The sequence below is a fragment of the Rhineura floridana genome, chromosome 6 (genome assembly GCF_030035675.1).
Source record: "Rhineura floridana isolate rRhiFlo1 chromosome 6, rRhiFlo1.hap2, whole genome shotgun sequence".
Lineage (NCBI taxonomy): Eukaryota > Metazoa > Chordata > Lepidosauria > Squamata > Rhineuridae > Rhineura > Rhineura floridana.
Window position 1 is genome coordinate 109,585,552 of NC_084485.1, and position 16,889 is coordinate 109,602,440.

Here is a 16,889-nt window from a genome sequence, read left to right on the forward strand (position 1 = left end):
GCCCAGTCCAAAGGCCGACTCCACCCCCTCAAAATGTTGACCGCACCCCCCAGCCTCTGCCAGTTAAGGGAGACCTAATCTCAGCCTGTCCCAAGCCCTTGTATGGTCCAAAGGCCTAAAACGTGCAACCGCTAAAGGCACGAATTCCTGTGGCACCCGACAAAATGGTGCTGTCCACAAGTGGCGCATAAAATGGCCACCGGTCCTGTGAACACTGCTCCATACTCCTCTGTTGAATGCCACTCCTTCCTCCTCTGTCCAGCCATTGCACGCCAAGAGAAGGATTAGGGAGGCAGCACGGGCTTAAATAAGCTCTGATGCTCCACCCCCTCGTGCAGCATGCTACACGTGCACTTAGTGTGCAACGCACAACTATTGCCCTCATCCAACATGGTGACCGGAGCTTCAACCCCTGGCCTCAAATACAACCTGCCCACCAAGGCTGCACTCGGTCAAGCGGAGCAGGACAGCTCTTAGGAATAGTCTACATAAATTAGGGGACTGGCAAAATGTTACAACAGGAGGGTTGTTGATGGCTCTAGCAAGATGTTCAGAGTTTGCTAGCAATGGGTAGCTCTCCCTGATTGCTAGGTTATAGTTAGGAGGTGCTGGATAGAAATCTACCACAAATGGAATCTGTTGTTCTTTGATCTTTGAAACCTCATAATGATGGACAGAATGGAGGCTCGGTGGACATTGCAATCGATAATATGTGAAGGATATCCTCTCAGAAGAATGTGTTCTTCAAGTTCACTGACCCTTCTCTGGTATTTATCTTCATTGTTGTAAATACGTTTGATTCTCAGAGCTAGGCTATACACAATGTTTTCTTTATATGCTTAGGATGGCAGAATTTCCAGTTTAGATAGGTGTGGGCATCAGTGGATTTGCTGTAGAGATCAGAGGCAGGGCCAGCACCAAAGGGTGGTCAGGTCAGGCCCTGGCCGAGGGCTCTGTGGCCCACATTGGTCCCTGAAGGGTCCCTTGTTAGGGTGGGGGAGTAGTGCTCCCCTTCTGCAGTCAGCAGCAGGATCCCTGCCATGGATTGCAGGGAGGGAGCTGCCCGCCCGCCTGCTCACTCACCAGCCTGCCTGTGCTGCTTGTTTGTCCTCCTGCCCCCTGCCTGCCTAGCTGCTCACTTGCTCACTCGCTTGCTATCCTGCCCCCACCTGCCTGCCTGCTCACTCACCCACCCTGCCACCCCAACCTGCTCACTCCCCCTCCTACCTGCTTACCTGCCCCACTGCTCACTCACTTGCCTGCCCCCGCTCGCCTCCCTGCCACCCACCCGCCCTCCCACTCACCACTTGCCTATTGGCCCCCTGCCTGCAGCCCCGCTCCCCTGCCAGCCCACTTGCCCACCCGCCCACTCACCCCTGACCTGCTTGCCCGCCCACCAGTCTGCCTGCTCACTCTTCCCACTTGTCCACCCACCAGTCTGCCTGCTTGCCCTGCCCACTCAGCCGCCCTCCGGCATGTGCCCGCTTGGTAGATAGCTAGGTAGGTGGGGTGTGCAGGCTTGTGGGTGGGCCCAGGGCAGGCTGGTGCCCAAGGGCCCTAGCATGGCTGGCACCAGCCCTGATCAGAGGTTATTTTGTTGTTTTCAATGGTGAGAAGGATATCAAGAAAAGGGGTGTGTGGATTATCATTTGTACTATTAAATGTAAACTCAATAGATGGATGGATAGAGTTGATGTAATTTTGAAATTGTTCTAAGCTCTCTTTACCATTTGTCCAGACAAATACACACACACACACTCACACACACACTAACCCTAACTATCATAATAAAAGCAAAACAAAACCATACATAGGGCAATACCTTTATTAGGCAAAGAAAAACATCACAAAATAATGTGCATGGAACTTGAAAGCTTACACACTCTTGTAACATTTTGGTTTGCCTTACACAAGTGTTGCCCACTGTATGGGTTTTGGATTATTTTGTATGGGTCAACATGGCTACCTTTTACTTTTTATTAGACTAAAGAATTAAAATGTTTGCATAAGAACATGATGAAGAGTGGGAAGAATTCTGAGCAACTCAGAAGTTTGTAATCACAAATGTTATTACTCTGTCCTCCAAGCACTCCCACATTGCTCCTCTTTATTACAAACGTTGACCATTTGAATATTTTGCATGCCAAACAGGTCACTGAGATAAAATGGCATACTTGTACACAACAGGCAGGGCTGGCTCCAAAGGGTGGCCAGGTAGGGCCCTGGCTGAGGGCTCCATGGCCCACAGGGATCCCTGAAGGGCCCCTCATTATGGTGGGGGAGTAGCACTCTCTTTCCTTGGCAGGCTCCCTGCCACAGATCACAGAGAGGGAACTGCGTCCCCGCTCACTGGCCTGCACACACCCGCCCACCGGCTCCCTTGCTTGCTCTCTGCCCCCACCAGCTCCCTCACTTGCCCTCCCCCTGCCTGCTCGCCCTCTCTGCCTGCTTGCTTGCTAGCCCTCTCCTCTCACTCACCTGCCATCCTGTTCCCCATCTCACTCGCCCCCTCGCTCGCTCACCCCCTTGTTTGCTCACCCCTCACTCACTTGCTCGCCCACTCATTCACCCGCTATCCTGCTCGCTCACTCACCAGCCCGCTGTCCTGCCCCCTGCTCACCAGCCTGCCTGCCATCCCCCCTGCTCATTTTCTCGCCTGCCTGACCTCCTGCTCCTCCATCCACCTAGTTGGTAGGTAGGTGGGGTGTGTGTGCGTGCATGTGCCAGGGCTCAGGGCAGACTGGCCAAGGGACCCAGCATGCCTGGGGCCGGCCCTGACAACAGGACAGCTTCATTTTACACAATATTCCAAATATTGCTCAAATCTCTGATGAAATGCATGTTTTCTGAAGCCAACAATCCTATTCTGATGACAGCTGTAAGCAGGTCTACTGTATGAAGAAACATTTGTCTTTTATTGGCTCATACCCCAAACTTCCTCTTTGTTTCATCATCTACACCTCTTAGGGGCTAGAATTATACATTAGGGCAACAATAAAGGTATTAACTGGGTTTTTATTAGCATTTCATATTTTTGAATATTTCAGTATTACTAAGAGTAATCCAGTATCCATCAAGATACTGATTCATATTTTGGCACTTTCAACTAACTAGTTTTTTAAATTAAATTAAATCCAGAGGGATTATGGCATCTTCAGAAAACACAAGCACAGATGTAGTCTAAAAATCATGTGAAATGAAAGTTTGCTTAGTTACATAATTGGTGTTCTTTACACAAGGCATCTGACATGTTAACATCACAATGGGCATGTTCCAGAACCTGGCAGAACAGAAAATTAAGAGAGAAGGGAGGCAAGAAGGTGGGAGATGAAATGTGTTGGAGTTAACAAACAAAAGACCAATTCCTTTGTACACCACACAGTACACTCTCCCTTGAAGTTCATGTTTGGAAGTTTACTGGGGTACAAAGCTGTACTAAGGGGGCCATCTTGTGGCAAGTGAAAGTATTACTAAACCAGACTCCCAATGCATAACTGAGTTACAGGTCAAATGGATTTGGTGTTTCTGTGTGGATCCATGACTTCAGTGAGACATTTGAGTGGCTTACATTTTATCACCTTGAAAAATATTAAGGTTGTAATACTATGCATTTTTACTAGGGGGTAAGCCACAGCACGACTGGTATTTATTCCAGCATTTTGTTATCAGTAGGTACATTTCTACATACTAGCCATGATCCTGAAGACTGGATCCATGGATAGAGAGGTGCAAGTGCATGTCTGTGTGTAATGGGATTTTAAAAAATTATTTCCATTTTTACAACTATTTCTGGAAGTCATTGCCAATTTCACTGTGGGAGACACAGCAAAAACTTTTTTGTCAATGTGGTAAGGGTAGGATTTTAATGTATTTTTTATTTATTTATTTATTTGTTTCATTTTTAGACCGCCCATAGCTAGTAGCTCTCTGGGCGGTGTACAAAACAGATTAAAAATACAATATTATAATAAAATCAATCACATATATCAACAACAATATTAAAATAAAACGTAGACAAACATTAACATTAAAAAAATTAAAAAGCCTGGGAGTACAGCCAGGTCTTAACCTGGCGCCTAAAAGAAAGCACCGTAGGCGCCAGGCGTATCTCTTCAGGTAAGCTGTTCCACAATTTGGGGGCCACTACAGAAAAGGCCCTAGATCTGGTAACAATCCTCCGGGTATCCTGGTGAGATGGTACCCGGAGGAGGGCCTTAGATACTGAACGAAGTGAACGGGTAGGTTCATAGCGGGAGAGGCGTTCCACAAGGTACTGTGGTCCCACACCATGTAAGGCTTTATAGGTCAAAACCAGCACCTTGAATCTGGCTTGGAAACAAATAGGTAGCCAGTGCAAATGGGCCAGGACAGGTGTTATATGCGCAGACCGATTGGTCCTCGTCAATAGCCTGGCTGCCGTGTTTTGCACCAGCTGAAGTTTCCGAACTGTCTTCAAGGGCAGCCCTACGTAAAGTGCATTACAGTAATCCAGTCTAGAAGTTACCAGGGTGTGAACAACTGAAGCGAGATCGTCGCTGTCCAGATAGGGGCATAGTTGGGCTACTAAACGAAGATGGTAAAATGCATTCCGAGCCACCGAGGCCACTTGAGCCTCAAGCGACAAAGAAGGGTCAAAAAGGACCCCCAAACTACGAACCTGTTCCTTCAAGGGGAGTGTAACCCCATCTAGAACAGGATGAACATCCACCATCTGGGCAGGGAAAGAGCTCACCAACAGTGTTTCAGTCTTGTCTGGATTGAGTTTCAGTTTATTAGCTCTCATCCAGTCCATTATCGCGGTCAGGCAATGGTTCAGCACATCAACAGCCTCACCTGAAGAAGGTGAAAAGGAGAAATAGAGCTGTGTGTCATCAGCGTACTGATGGCAACGCACTCCAAACCTCCTGATGACCGCACCCAGAGGCTGCATGTAGATGTTAAAAAGCATGGGGGACAAAACCGACCCCTGAGGGACTCCACAATGGAGAGTCCAGGGTGTCGAGCAATGTTCCCCAAGCACTACCTTCTGGCGACAATCCACCAAGTAGGAGCAGAACCACTGCCAAGCAGTGCCCCCAACTCCCAACTCCGCAAGTCTCCCCAGAAGGATACCATGGTTGATGGTATCAAACGCCGCTGAGAGATCAAGGAGAATCAACAGAGTCACACTCCCTCTGTCCCTCTCCCGACAAAGGTCATCATACAGGGCGACCAAGGCTGTTTCAGTGCCAAAACCGGACCTAAAACCGTAAGTCATTGCCAATTTCACTGTGGGAGACACAGCAAAAACTTTTTTGTCAATGTGGTAAGGGTAGGATTTTCATGTATTATTTATTTATTTATTTATTTGTTTGTTTCATTTTTAGACCGCCCATAGCTAGTAGCTCTCTGGGCGGTGTACAAAACAGATTAAAAATACAATATTATAATAAAATCAATCACATATATCAACAACAACATTAAAATAAAACGTAGACATAAACATTAACATTAAAAACATTAAAAAGCCAGGTCTTAACCAAAGTGAGATGCCAAATCCAAGACAAATTCAAGGCTATTGTATAATATTGACATTCCACTGACTTTAAGAAGAATCACAGAAAAGTTACTCTTTTTAAATTTGAGAGTGACATAACTATTTCTGTGAAATAATCACACGGTATCTGTTTCTTCTCCCATATGGTACTCTTAGGCTCACTCAGCATTGCTTATTTGCTGTCTTTATTGTAAGGTAGATCATTCAGGAACTGTCTGGGTTAGAACTGGAAACACACAGCTTTGTATACAGCTGCCCCATGTGATGAGCCTTAGGGGTGAGGTGTAGTTCAGTGGCAGAGCACATGCTTTATATGCAAAAGGTCTCAGGTTCAATCCCAGACATCTCCAGCTGGCTCTCACTTAACAGCTATATAGACACCAGCTCTGACATTTATTCTTATTTTAGAGATGGCAGAATAAAAAAGGAAATATAGATTTGTGGCCAGGAGCTCAAACTCACCAGCAATCCAGAAAGCACAGAACCAGTCACCTGTACAGAAGGTGATTTTGACACCTGTCTTCTACACAACAGATGGCAAAACACAATTGAATCTGATTTGCTCAGTAAGAGACATCCTGATTTACACCTGTGAATGATTGTAAGCAAGGACTATTGCAACAGGAATATTGCATCTACGGTGAAGACAACTTCACTAAGGCTTACAGTTCATTCTACCATAGGGCTTAGACATTAATACAATGGGAAAAATAAGTATCATGTGATTGAGGTATTGAACCTGTGTTTGGAGGCAGTGATGGACTGGATGTGGGCTAATAAACTGAGGCTGAATCCTGAAAATAAAGAACTAATATGTGCCCAGAGTTATCATGTCTGGAAGGTGGACATGACAGCCTGTTCTAGACAGGGCTGCACTCCCCTGAAAGGAGCAGGTTCGCCGCTTGGGGGCACCCCAGGAACCAACATTGTCACTGGAGGCTCAGGTGGCCTCAATGGCTAGGAGTATCTTTCACCAGCTTTGGATGCTTTTAGACAGAGAAGACTTGGCCATGGGGCTCCATGCTCTGGTAACTTCCAGACTGGATTATTGCAATGTGCTCTATGTGGGGTTGCCCTTGAAGATGACTCGGAAATTTCAATTGGTCCAAAACTCAGCAGCCAGAGTACCTTTAGAACTCATATAACTCTTGGTTTAAAACAGCTGCATTGGTTACCAGTTCGTTTCTGGGCCCAGTTTAAGGTGCTCATGTTAGTACTTAAAGGCCTAAACGAATTAGGTCCCAAATATCTGAAAGACTGCCTCCTTCCCTACAGACCCTTTCAGGGGTTGAGATCAACAGAGGGGGGCATTTTGGTAGTTCTGCCATGCTCAGAAGCTCAGGAGGGTGATGTCCCAGGAGGGCATTCTCTGTGGCAGCCCCTAAACTGTGGCACTCCCTCCCCATTGAGGTGTATCTGGAAATTTATTCTGCAACATCTAGCAAATGCTGAAGACACAGCTCTTTACCCCGGTCTTTGACACCTGAGATCCATATTTATAGTACTTACCCTATTTTCTGTATTTAGGTTGTTTTAAATTGTGTTTTTTAAAATTGCTGTTATCCATCCTGGGACCTCTGGGTGAAGGGCGGGTAATAAATTGTAATAATAACAACAACAAAAGCAACTTCCACCAGCCCCTCTTGCCTAAGTTGTGAGACTAACAGTAACAATGGCATATAATATATATTATATGCCATTGTTACTGTTACTGTTACTGTTATATATATATAACAGGTGCTACCCCACGAAAGGTGAAAATCATGCCCATCCTCAGTCAGTCTGGACAGCATGGTGGGGAATCCTTCAGGGCCCCCACTATGTGACCAGCATGTGCTTGAGTAGTCTTCAACACGTCCCAACTGAAACAGAGAGATATAGGGCCAGGGCCTTATTTAGACCTTACTGAAGTCTCTCTCCCTCCACCTATGAGATTTTAAAAATGTGGGTCTCATGAGATTATGCAGTGTGATCTTATGTTGGTTATTTCTCCTGATCCTTGAAAGATTCATTCTCTCTCCTACCCAGCACATTTGCTGGGCACTGGTGAATGCTTGCAGCACCATGACCAGCTGTGGAAGCAGGAGCTGTGTCTTATACTCCTCCTCCCTGCAAACTGTACCCATTGGTGGGTTCGTACTAGGGCTATGCACTGTATTTGTTCAAATTATACATTACAAACCAAACAAAGCTGATTCAGGCATATTTGTATCCTGTCCAAATCAGGTTGAAGTAGCTACAAATCTCTACAGAGTGGATTGGCTAGTCCCAAATGGATTTGTAGAGATTTGTAGAGATCCGTAGCTCAAAACAGTCTCCAATGAACCCAGACAGGGTGTCCCTGAAATGGGGCAATTACAACACCATAAGGGAGAACACCAGAGTGGGGAGAGAAAGACAAAAGCTAGAATGCTATCACCCCACACAACTACAGTGCTTGGAAGGGCTGAAGTCTTAAAATGCAGAAATCTTTTCTAAGTTCTGTCTCTTAGAAATGTTTAGTGGGGGTTGGGTGGCATTTGTTCAGCTTGTGTATGTTTTCTGTTCTCTCCCAATCAGTCCAAGTGCCAAACTTATTTACATATCTTGTTTGTTGTCCATGTTGTTTTATTTTATTACATTCTGATTGCTAAAGAATTATTATTAAACCTTGTGGCTATATTTAGCCACACTGTTCTGAATCCATCATCATCATTTCCTATTGCTAACCACAGTGAATATTATTAATATTAAACTGTATTTTTCCCCTTCATTCACTACTGCTGTTGGCAATCTACCCCCTATGACAGGTCTTTAAAAAATCTTTCTTGGAAAAAGCAAATTTTAAAGGTGGCTTGCATGAAAACATGGAGATATTCACTCAAATCTGGCATGTTTAATTCCCTCTATAGGAGCTACCATGCTCCCAAATTTCATGTCTTTGTGCACACATTAGCTCTATCGTGCTGCCACCCCATGCCTGCCTGATGCTACCTACATGTGTCTAGTATTGCAAACCAAATTTTAAAAAAACCTCACTTTCTTTCAAAATTTTGAAAAAAGGAACAGGAAAAACACAGGAGCATGAGAATTGGTATGACTGAGCACTTATAGTCTTTTTCAAAAAGCCAAATTTAAAGGTAGTTAGCATGAACATTCCTGGAGCTACCTACCTGAAATTTGTCAGGGTTAATTCCCTCTGTAGGGGCTACCATGTCACCACATTTCATGTCCCTGTGTGAAATAACAAAGCTGTTATGTCCATTAAAAAAATTAAAACAGTTTAAACTTTAAAGGTGGCTAGCATAAAAACACCTGAAGCTATTCACCTGCAACTTAACAGGTTTAATCCCCTGCAAAGCAGGTACCATGCCTCCAAAGGCCAAAAAACAAGAAAGTTTCAGTTTTGCAATGTAAGTCAATGGGATTTCTTGGGATTTGTAATATCTGGATTGTGATCTGGATTCAAATCTGATCAGGTTGGATCAGCACCAAATCTGTCAAGACCAGACTAGGCCTGATCTGTATATACAAACTGGAGCCACAAATGGTATTGGCAGGTACGTGGACAGCCTTAGTCTGCAATTCAGTGGATGTTTCTGTAGCGTTGCTAAAGCCTCTCCAAAAGTTGTATGAAACTCATCGGACTTCCCTCTCCCAGTTACTTCTGAGTGGTATAGAGATGCTGTATATGCACAATGAAATGTGTGATCTGGAGCACACTCAGTTATCATAAGAACAACTATTTGCTGAGCCAAGATTGTGTGAGGAGGTGGGAAAGGTACAGAGGAAGTAATTGGTGCATCATCCATTTCTTTCCTATGGAAAATGCAAGTTCAGTTTTGATTACTGACACAGAGCAGAGAAAATGATTTGCAACTTCACAATGCTCAAAGTACACTTGATAAATAGTGCAACTATTTTACACAAGTATGCTTGTTTATTTATTGCAAAGAATAGCTATTTTGTTCTTTCTGCATGGTACCTTAGTAATAAAAGTAATAACTCCCAGAAAAAAGATGAACGATTAACTGAGCCATGGACTAGAGACTAGTAATTCCTGAATGTTCCGATATATGTTCATGGAACAAGAACACACTGTCTCTGCTTATTTTTTATTTTTATTTTTTTGTAGAAGCTTTGTATGAATGGTACCTTGACTCACCTATAGTAGCTTTTTTATCAAAAATAATGAATACGCCTGAGAACTTCATAAGGAGGGGAAGCAGAGATAGCAAGGTGTCTAGCTCCAAACAAAGACATTTAAACAATCAAATGAAAGCTGAAGATGAGAAATGTACAATGTTCTGTACCTGAGAAGAATTATGGGGGAGGAAGAAAACATCAAAATGCAACATAACTGTCTTCATAGCAACAAGTATCTCCAGCTAAAATTATAGAACACAATGATCTCAGATGGGAATTACAAATGGGGGGTTGGATGTGTGTGTCCCAAACTAAGTACTGGGCCACCACAAAACATACACCTACCCCTCTAAGAGGGTGTTCCCTACTAGATGTCATAGAATTGTGTCTGCTACAATGCTTTATTTTGCTGCAAGATACTGTCATGTGTGTCAACCCCATGCCACCAAAATCATGTCCCCACATCTCAAGGAGAGTGTGCTGTATGAGAAGTGTTTGTCAAATATTGTTTCTTCAATCAATTTTTTAATTTTTATTAGAAAATCAGGACAACAATTAATATAAACAAAGGGAAAATGGAAAAATGGAAATGCAATAACAATAAAAAATCATTGCTTGGAGATCTGCCACCTTCGGAATTGGTAGAAATGCCCCCCCCCCACTGGACACTTGCAGAGGCTTCTCCTAGTGGGAGGGCTCTGCCATCTGAATCCCCAGTAGAGACACTGGAAACAGGGCATAGCATGGGTGGAATGTGGGCAAGCTGCAAATATGTAACATCCTAAATCCTGTCAGCTCACCACCACCACTCGCCACATTGGTGGAAAGTTAATGTCTTCTAATATACATGTTTTTGTATAGTTTTGACTAATATGTTTTTGCAAGCAATTTCCCCTAATAGAATGGATTTTTGTTGTTGAGCGCCTCCCCCAATCTCCAAGCGGTGAGATTTCTGGGGGTCCCTGCACCCATCTAGGGTTTGGTTTCCTTTGGGAAGGTCAGCGGAGACTGCGGTGTCTTTATGAAATATGGTTTATTTATTTACACACATTCCAACCTGAGTTTAGGATGGAGGGGTTCAATGCATCAGCAGTCTAACATCCAGCTTTTCCATCTGGGTGCAGGAGCATCCTATAGCCATGATGCAGAGGGATAGCCTCTCTGCATGCCTGCAGCCCCAGCCATTCTCTAGAACACCCACCAAACTACTTGCACACACCTTCTGCTAGCTGCCAGGAGTGGGGGGAAGGGTCTCCTGTAGAGTTTAAAATCACAAAAGGATCTTCCTTGCCCCTTTCACCAGTTGCAGGGGGAACTAAATAGGCCCATTAACTACCTGGCCACTCTATTTGATTAACAAAGGAGATTCATCTGGCTAGCAGAGCCAGCCTCCCGGGCATAGGATTCCAAATCAGAGGCTGGAAAGGGGACCCACAGAAATCATCCATTCCAGCCCCCCCATGCTCATAACATTATTTTCACTGATATGTTCATTTTTTGTGCACCCTTTTATCTAATATGTGCAACATATATGAAATATGTGTAAACATTGGTCTGAAAACTGCAAAGCGAAATTCAGGTAAGTGTGAATTTCTAAGGATGGCTGTGATTTGCTTCTCGTAATGTTTCAGAAAATGTGAATTCGATTGATTTGCCTTTCATTGTGAACTCAGTCAAATTCCTCCCACATCCCTTAGGCACGTGCCATATCATCTGACTTGTGTTGTGCCTGTGTGCAGTTTATAAACTGCTTCTGATATGCTGTGGTTCGGTTTGGGTTTATATTTACACCCCATTCTAACCTCTGGTGATGGGATATGATGATGAAATGGCATGTTGCACAAAAAGGCAGTAACGAGAGAATGTCTACAAGAAGGAGGACCTTTGCAAGAAGGTTGCATGGAAGGAAACTGAAATCTGAGAACGAAGTTGCTGTTTCCTGTATATCTTTGTATTTTCACTTTCGTTTTTTCTTTGCTGAGAAGAGCGGGCTTTTTTACGGATGTGCTAGGGCTTGCAACTGGCAGCAAAGCACAGCACCAAGCAGGGAAAGATAACCCAAATCTGGTAAGAGCATGTAGTCATTATATTGCCCTTAAAATTGAACGGGAGCTTGTTAATGGTTGCTTGGTTGCCTCCTAAGAGCACATCTCTTCCTTTGGTGATTCAGCTGTTCAACTAAACAACTGCTTTGGTGTGCATGTTTTTCTGAATCCTATACTTCAGCTCAGTGAAAGGAAAGTTTAGGACTGAATTGCTGGCTTTACGTGGTTTAAAATCTCTAAGCTGTGCACATGCATTTTCAGAGAGGTCACTAAAACTAGATAACTTTATCTACAATTGGTATTTTAATCTCTTGGGTGGAGTCAGAAAGCCATGGTGATGTGGAAGGAAAATGTTATTCTTCACCCTTTTAGTGTGTTTTCTATCAACAGCTTTCTTTGTTTTTCAACTGTTTGATGGGGAAAAGGTGCTTTATCTTTGCTGATGATAACCATAATTTTCTGTTGCTTCTTTAAAAGAGCAAAATAAAGTCTCAGATATAGAGCAAGTCTATGCATGTTTGCTTAGATGCAAGTCCTAATGTGTGAGATAACTGGGGATTATTCTCAAAGCACGTTGTCTTTTATAAAGACAACTAGGACAAAGCTCCATCAAACTCTGATTGTCTAGCTCTTTAGATGCTGTAGGACTGCGATCCTTTTTATATTTATTTTGAAGTAAATCCCATTGAAGTTGGAGATCAAAGTATACATGGCGTTAAATTCCTCTTTGTTTCCCTCCTCCCCCTCTGCTGTAATTCTGTGGAATGTTTTGCTTTTATTTTGTTTTTATGCTCTTATATGTGATTGTGTTATTTTATTGAATTGTGCTCTTACATGCCCTGAGATCTTTGGATGCAGGATGTGATAAAAAAGGTCTAAATAATCCAATATATATATATAATCTTTAATATTCTAAAGCTATTTTGGCTGTTGGGAGGAGGAAATTTTCACCTGGCACCAGTGGGAGACTTCTCTTTAATGCAAAACAGTACTTTCAGAAAAGAATGTTCTTCAGAAGCACAGCAGGTGAGAAAATGTCCATCTTCGAATGATGGACATTTCAAGGGTCATAGTGTGATATTATGGAAATATGATATTAAGTAAAGTCTCCTATAAACATTTTCTTGGGAAAAATCCCAGGGAACTCAGTAGGGCTTAAGTGAAGGCTAGAGAAGAAGTGGAAATATTCAGAAAAAAAGCAGTCTTCCATATTTCCTTGCAGACTTTTTCCCCTTTTGAAATGAGTGAAATAATTTTAAGACAAGGTTGTACTCATGGTGCTTTGTTGTTGACCTCTGACTGAACTGGCATTAGAGTAGTTTATGATTTTTTTTGTATGTGTTTTGGTTTTGCATTTTGATTTATTTTATTTTGTAACATTTGTAATGCATTACTTTAATATATACTATAATAACAGCAATAGAGACTTAATCTGATTGCCATAGCATAAATGTCTTAACTTGGCTTGAACTGAAATGATTCTTCCAGCATGGTACATCTGATTCTCTCTTGATGATATCATGTGTTTTAATACAGAGAACTTCACTGAAAATGTAAATGTGGGGAAGATTATCATTAATTGGGCTTTCCAGCCTGCTGCTCCCACTGTAACATACCAGGGAAAGCCTTTCCTGGTATTTGTGAAACAGGAAAGCTCTGGGGTGTGGTTTTATTGTTTTTCAGTGGAAATGTTTGCAGCTCAGTATCAGAAAGTGATCATCAGTATCTCTTTTTATTTTTTATTTATTTTTTATTTATTATTATTTATCTTATATCATAATGTTTAGTTTTTGAATAGCACTTTAAATGCAGGGTGGGCAGAAAGTAGATCAAATTGTATTGGCATATTTCAGGATGACTTGCCAGAAAATCAGTGTGGGGTTCAGACTCCTCTTTCACAATGAAAGCAAGAAAATGACCCCCCCCCTTATACTGCTGAAAAGAAGAAAGTTGGGGGTTGGTGATCAGGAGTGGATTTTTGTGTGGAAATAATGTGAACTCAGTTCAATTCTGGAACTCAGAACAAATCTCTGGGCTAAGAATTATTTATTCTAATTGTATATATTTTGTGGCTTGTTCTGGTTGGTGGATCTTGGGTTTTTATAATTAATAATAATAATAATAGTAGTAGTAGTAGTAGTGTTACACAAGGACCAGGGGTTCTAGTGGTAGTAATAATAAAAAAATACCAAAAACCTGAAGTCTAACCATCCTGATCTAGAGAATTACAATCCTACAAGGCAGGTTTGTGTTACCATAAAACCATGTGATGCAGCTGTTTCTAGTTCCATTTTCTAATGGAGGCAGCTATTATCATGTGTTTTGACCATCAGGTGTGTCTAATTTTGATGCATCATATTTGATGCAGAAGGTGAGAGCTGCAGAGATGAGCAAATCCACAATGGTCTTCTTCTACGTTTCTGGGTACACAGTAGAAAGGTGGCACTGCTTTTTTGAGAATGCCTTCTTTGGCAACGTTTGGAAGAGTCTTACCTCTGCCATTGTAGTGTCATTCTTGCAAGCACTCCTTTGAACCATGCTACAACAGCCCTGTAAGGTAGACCTGTGTCCATACAAATGATGTAGTGCAGGGGTTGCTAGAAGGTAGATTGTAATCTGTTGGTAGATCCCTGGGAGATTTGTAGTAAATTGGCAAGAGTGTCTGGATTCCAGTTGTTTAACAACAGCACCAAAAGGACACACACCTGTCTGGAAACTTGATAACCAAAATTAAGAGTGCTTGTGGAAACTAGGAATGATCTATGTGTAGAAAGACTGTGAGCTCATAACCCTGTGCTCAGCAACTTTTCAGAGACACTATGTTCTTTCATACTAGACATATGTCTTTTGCAGCTGGCTGTAGTTGGTGGCTCTTGGGGTTCTAGTAAAACACAAGGTAGATTCCAGACTCTACAAGAGCAGTGCTCTCCTGGTGATGGCAGCATTGCCACTCACTCAATGGGGATGGGGCAAGGTGCCTGCAAGCTCAGGGCTGGTGGCACTGCCATCCTGCAGCAGGTGGGCACATACCTGCAGGCTGCTGCTGACATCCACCAAAATACCCCCAACCTTGCCATGTCAGTTCCGCTGCCATTCTGCTCCCCCCATGTGTCACTGCCGACCTATGCCATCAAATTATTGGAAGAGTTCAGGCTATATTTCTCTCTTTTGACCTTTAGGAGGAAATGTAAAGCACAAAACAGAATTTACATTACTATTGATTTCAATAGGTTTTAAAAGACCAAAGAAGAAAAATATACAGTAGGGCCCCACTTATACGGCGGGTTAGGGACCAGGCCCTCGCCATAAAGTGGAAATCGCCATAAAGCAGAACCCGTTGACTATAATGGGCCACGTCGCGCAAAAGTGATGCGAAAATGTCGCAAAATGCCATAAAATCGCAAAATTGGCATTAAAATGGGGAATTTCCCCGAATTGAAAGCCGCCGCATCAGTGGAACGCCACAAAACGGAACGCCGGTAAGCGGGGCCCTACTGTAGTGGGATAATTTATATTGTGATTTATGGAGGTACTGTAGTGTGCAGGTTCTGCAAAAGCCAGTGCAGTGCAGTGATAAGACTGTTGGGCTAGGGCCTGGGAGACTTGGGTTCAAATCCTCATTCAGCCATGAAACTCACTGGGTGTCTTTTGGGCTAGTCACCTTCTCAGCCTAAGCTACCTGATAGGGTTATTCTGAGAATGTATTAGGGAGGTGCAGGACCATGTATGTCACACTGAGCTGTTAGCAGGAAAGTTGGAATATAAAGGAAACAAGACATTAAATAAAATTAAAGCTGCAATCCTATGTACATTTACTTGAGATTATGCACCACTGAACAGTGAAAGTTACTTTTGAGTAAACCTGCTTGGGATTTTGTTAAGACACAAGGGATAACTATTACCCAAAGTTTCTCTTATTTATTGATAACTATCATTTCTGAGCAATGTGTTGCCTAGCCATTAAGCTATGTTATTATTGCAGTTGTGACTGTAGCTAGTTTAAAGCAGACTTTCCGGAATCTGTTTGTGGCACAATCCTGAAGAGTAGCAACAAGAAGAGTCGCGTGATGAGACGTTTAACAGACTTATAGATATCCTATGTTTATTGATAAATCACCTAGTATTTAAAGGAAATAATTAAATTCACTTCGGGAGTAATATCCGTTAAACTCAATGGAACCTACTTCTGAGTAGACATGGTTAGGATTGCACTGTGACTTCAGATTCCTAGTTTTTCTCCCCATCCCCTTTACATCATTCCACCTTCTCTCAAGATAGTAATTTTCACTTGTCTGAGCCACACAAGTTCTGCTTCAGAGTCTTAGCCCCCCCCCAGTTTTTCTCTCTTAATTATCTCTCTGCTGTCCTTTCACCTCTTCCTACATTCCCCTCAAAGTGATGCTGCTATCCTATCCCAACACCACTTACCTGGGAGTAAGTCCCATTGAGCTCAATGGGACTTACTTCTGAGTAAACATGGCTAGGACTGTACTGTGAGCAGACACACAGAAAAACTCTTTCCCCTCCTTTTCTCTGATTCCCCCCAAACTGTTTCTTCTATGGGGCTGGATTCCTAACTCTTCTTATGTGGGAGTAAGTCCCATTGAACTGAATGGGATTTACTTTAGAGGTGGCATGGTTAGGACTGCAAACCAAACTTAAAAAAAAAACACTAACAATTTAGACAGACTATGCCTAACTCTAGCTTCCCTGACAGGGACAGCTGTTTTTTTAGGCAATCTTTACGCCACTTACCTGGGAGTAAGCCCCATTGAAGGAAGCAGGACTTACTTCTGAGTAGACATTTTTAGAATTACAGTATGAACCCTCAGAAACTGTTCCCCCCTCCTTCATTCCCCCTCACTAGGTTTCTGCTTCCCTGCCTCCTTTTGCCTTTTCTCAGGACAGCACTTTTCCCTTCTCTGAGACCACAAGAGGCTTGAACTCCATTCAAGTTTGTAAAATAAACTTAGTTTTTTAGAATTAAAAATTTGGACAGTCCATTTCTAGCTCTAGCTTTCCTGACAGAGTCTCTTATGTTTTTAGGCACTTCTAACTTCACTTACCTGGGAGTAAGCTCCACTGGACTCAGTGGGACTTACTTTTGAGTAGACTTTTTAAAAAATTGTGTGAGTCATCCAAAGCTCCCTGTGCTGCCTCCGCAGGAAGACTCCTTCCATTGT

At 42.9% G+C, this 16,889-nt stretch overlaps 1 protein-coding gene across 1 annotated transcript in view; it reads left to right on the top strand.

Annotated features, from left to right (window-relative positions):
* The first annotated feature begins 11,403 nt into the window (after positions 1–11,403).
* LOC133387829 (interferon-induced protein 44-like) overlaps positions 11,404–16,889 on the top strand; it is a 45,776-nt gene continuing 40,290 nt past the window's right edge. Inside the window, exons 1-2 of the mRNA XM_061633460.1 lie at positions 11,404–11,728; positions 14,937–15,185. Of these exons, the coding sequence (XP_061489444.1) occupies positions 15,124–15,185 (62 nt within the window). The 5' untranslated portion in view covers positions 11,404–11,728; positions 14,937–15,123. The remainder of the gene's footprint in view (positions 11,729–14,936; positions 15,186–16,889) is intronic.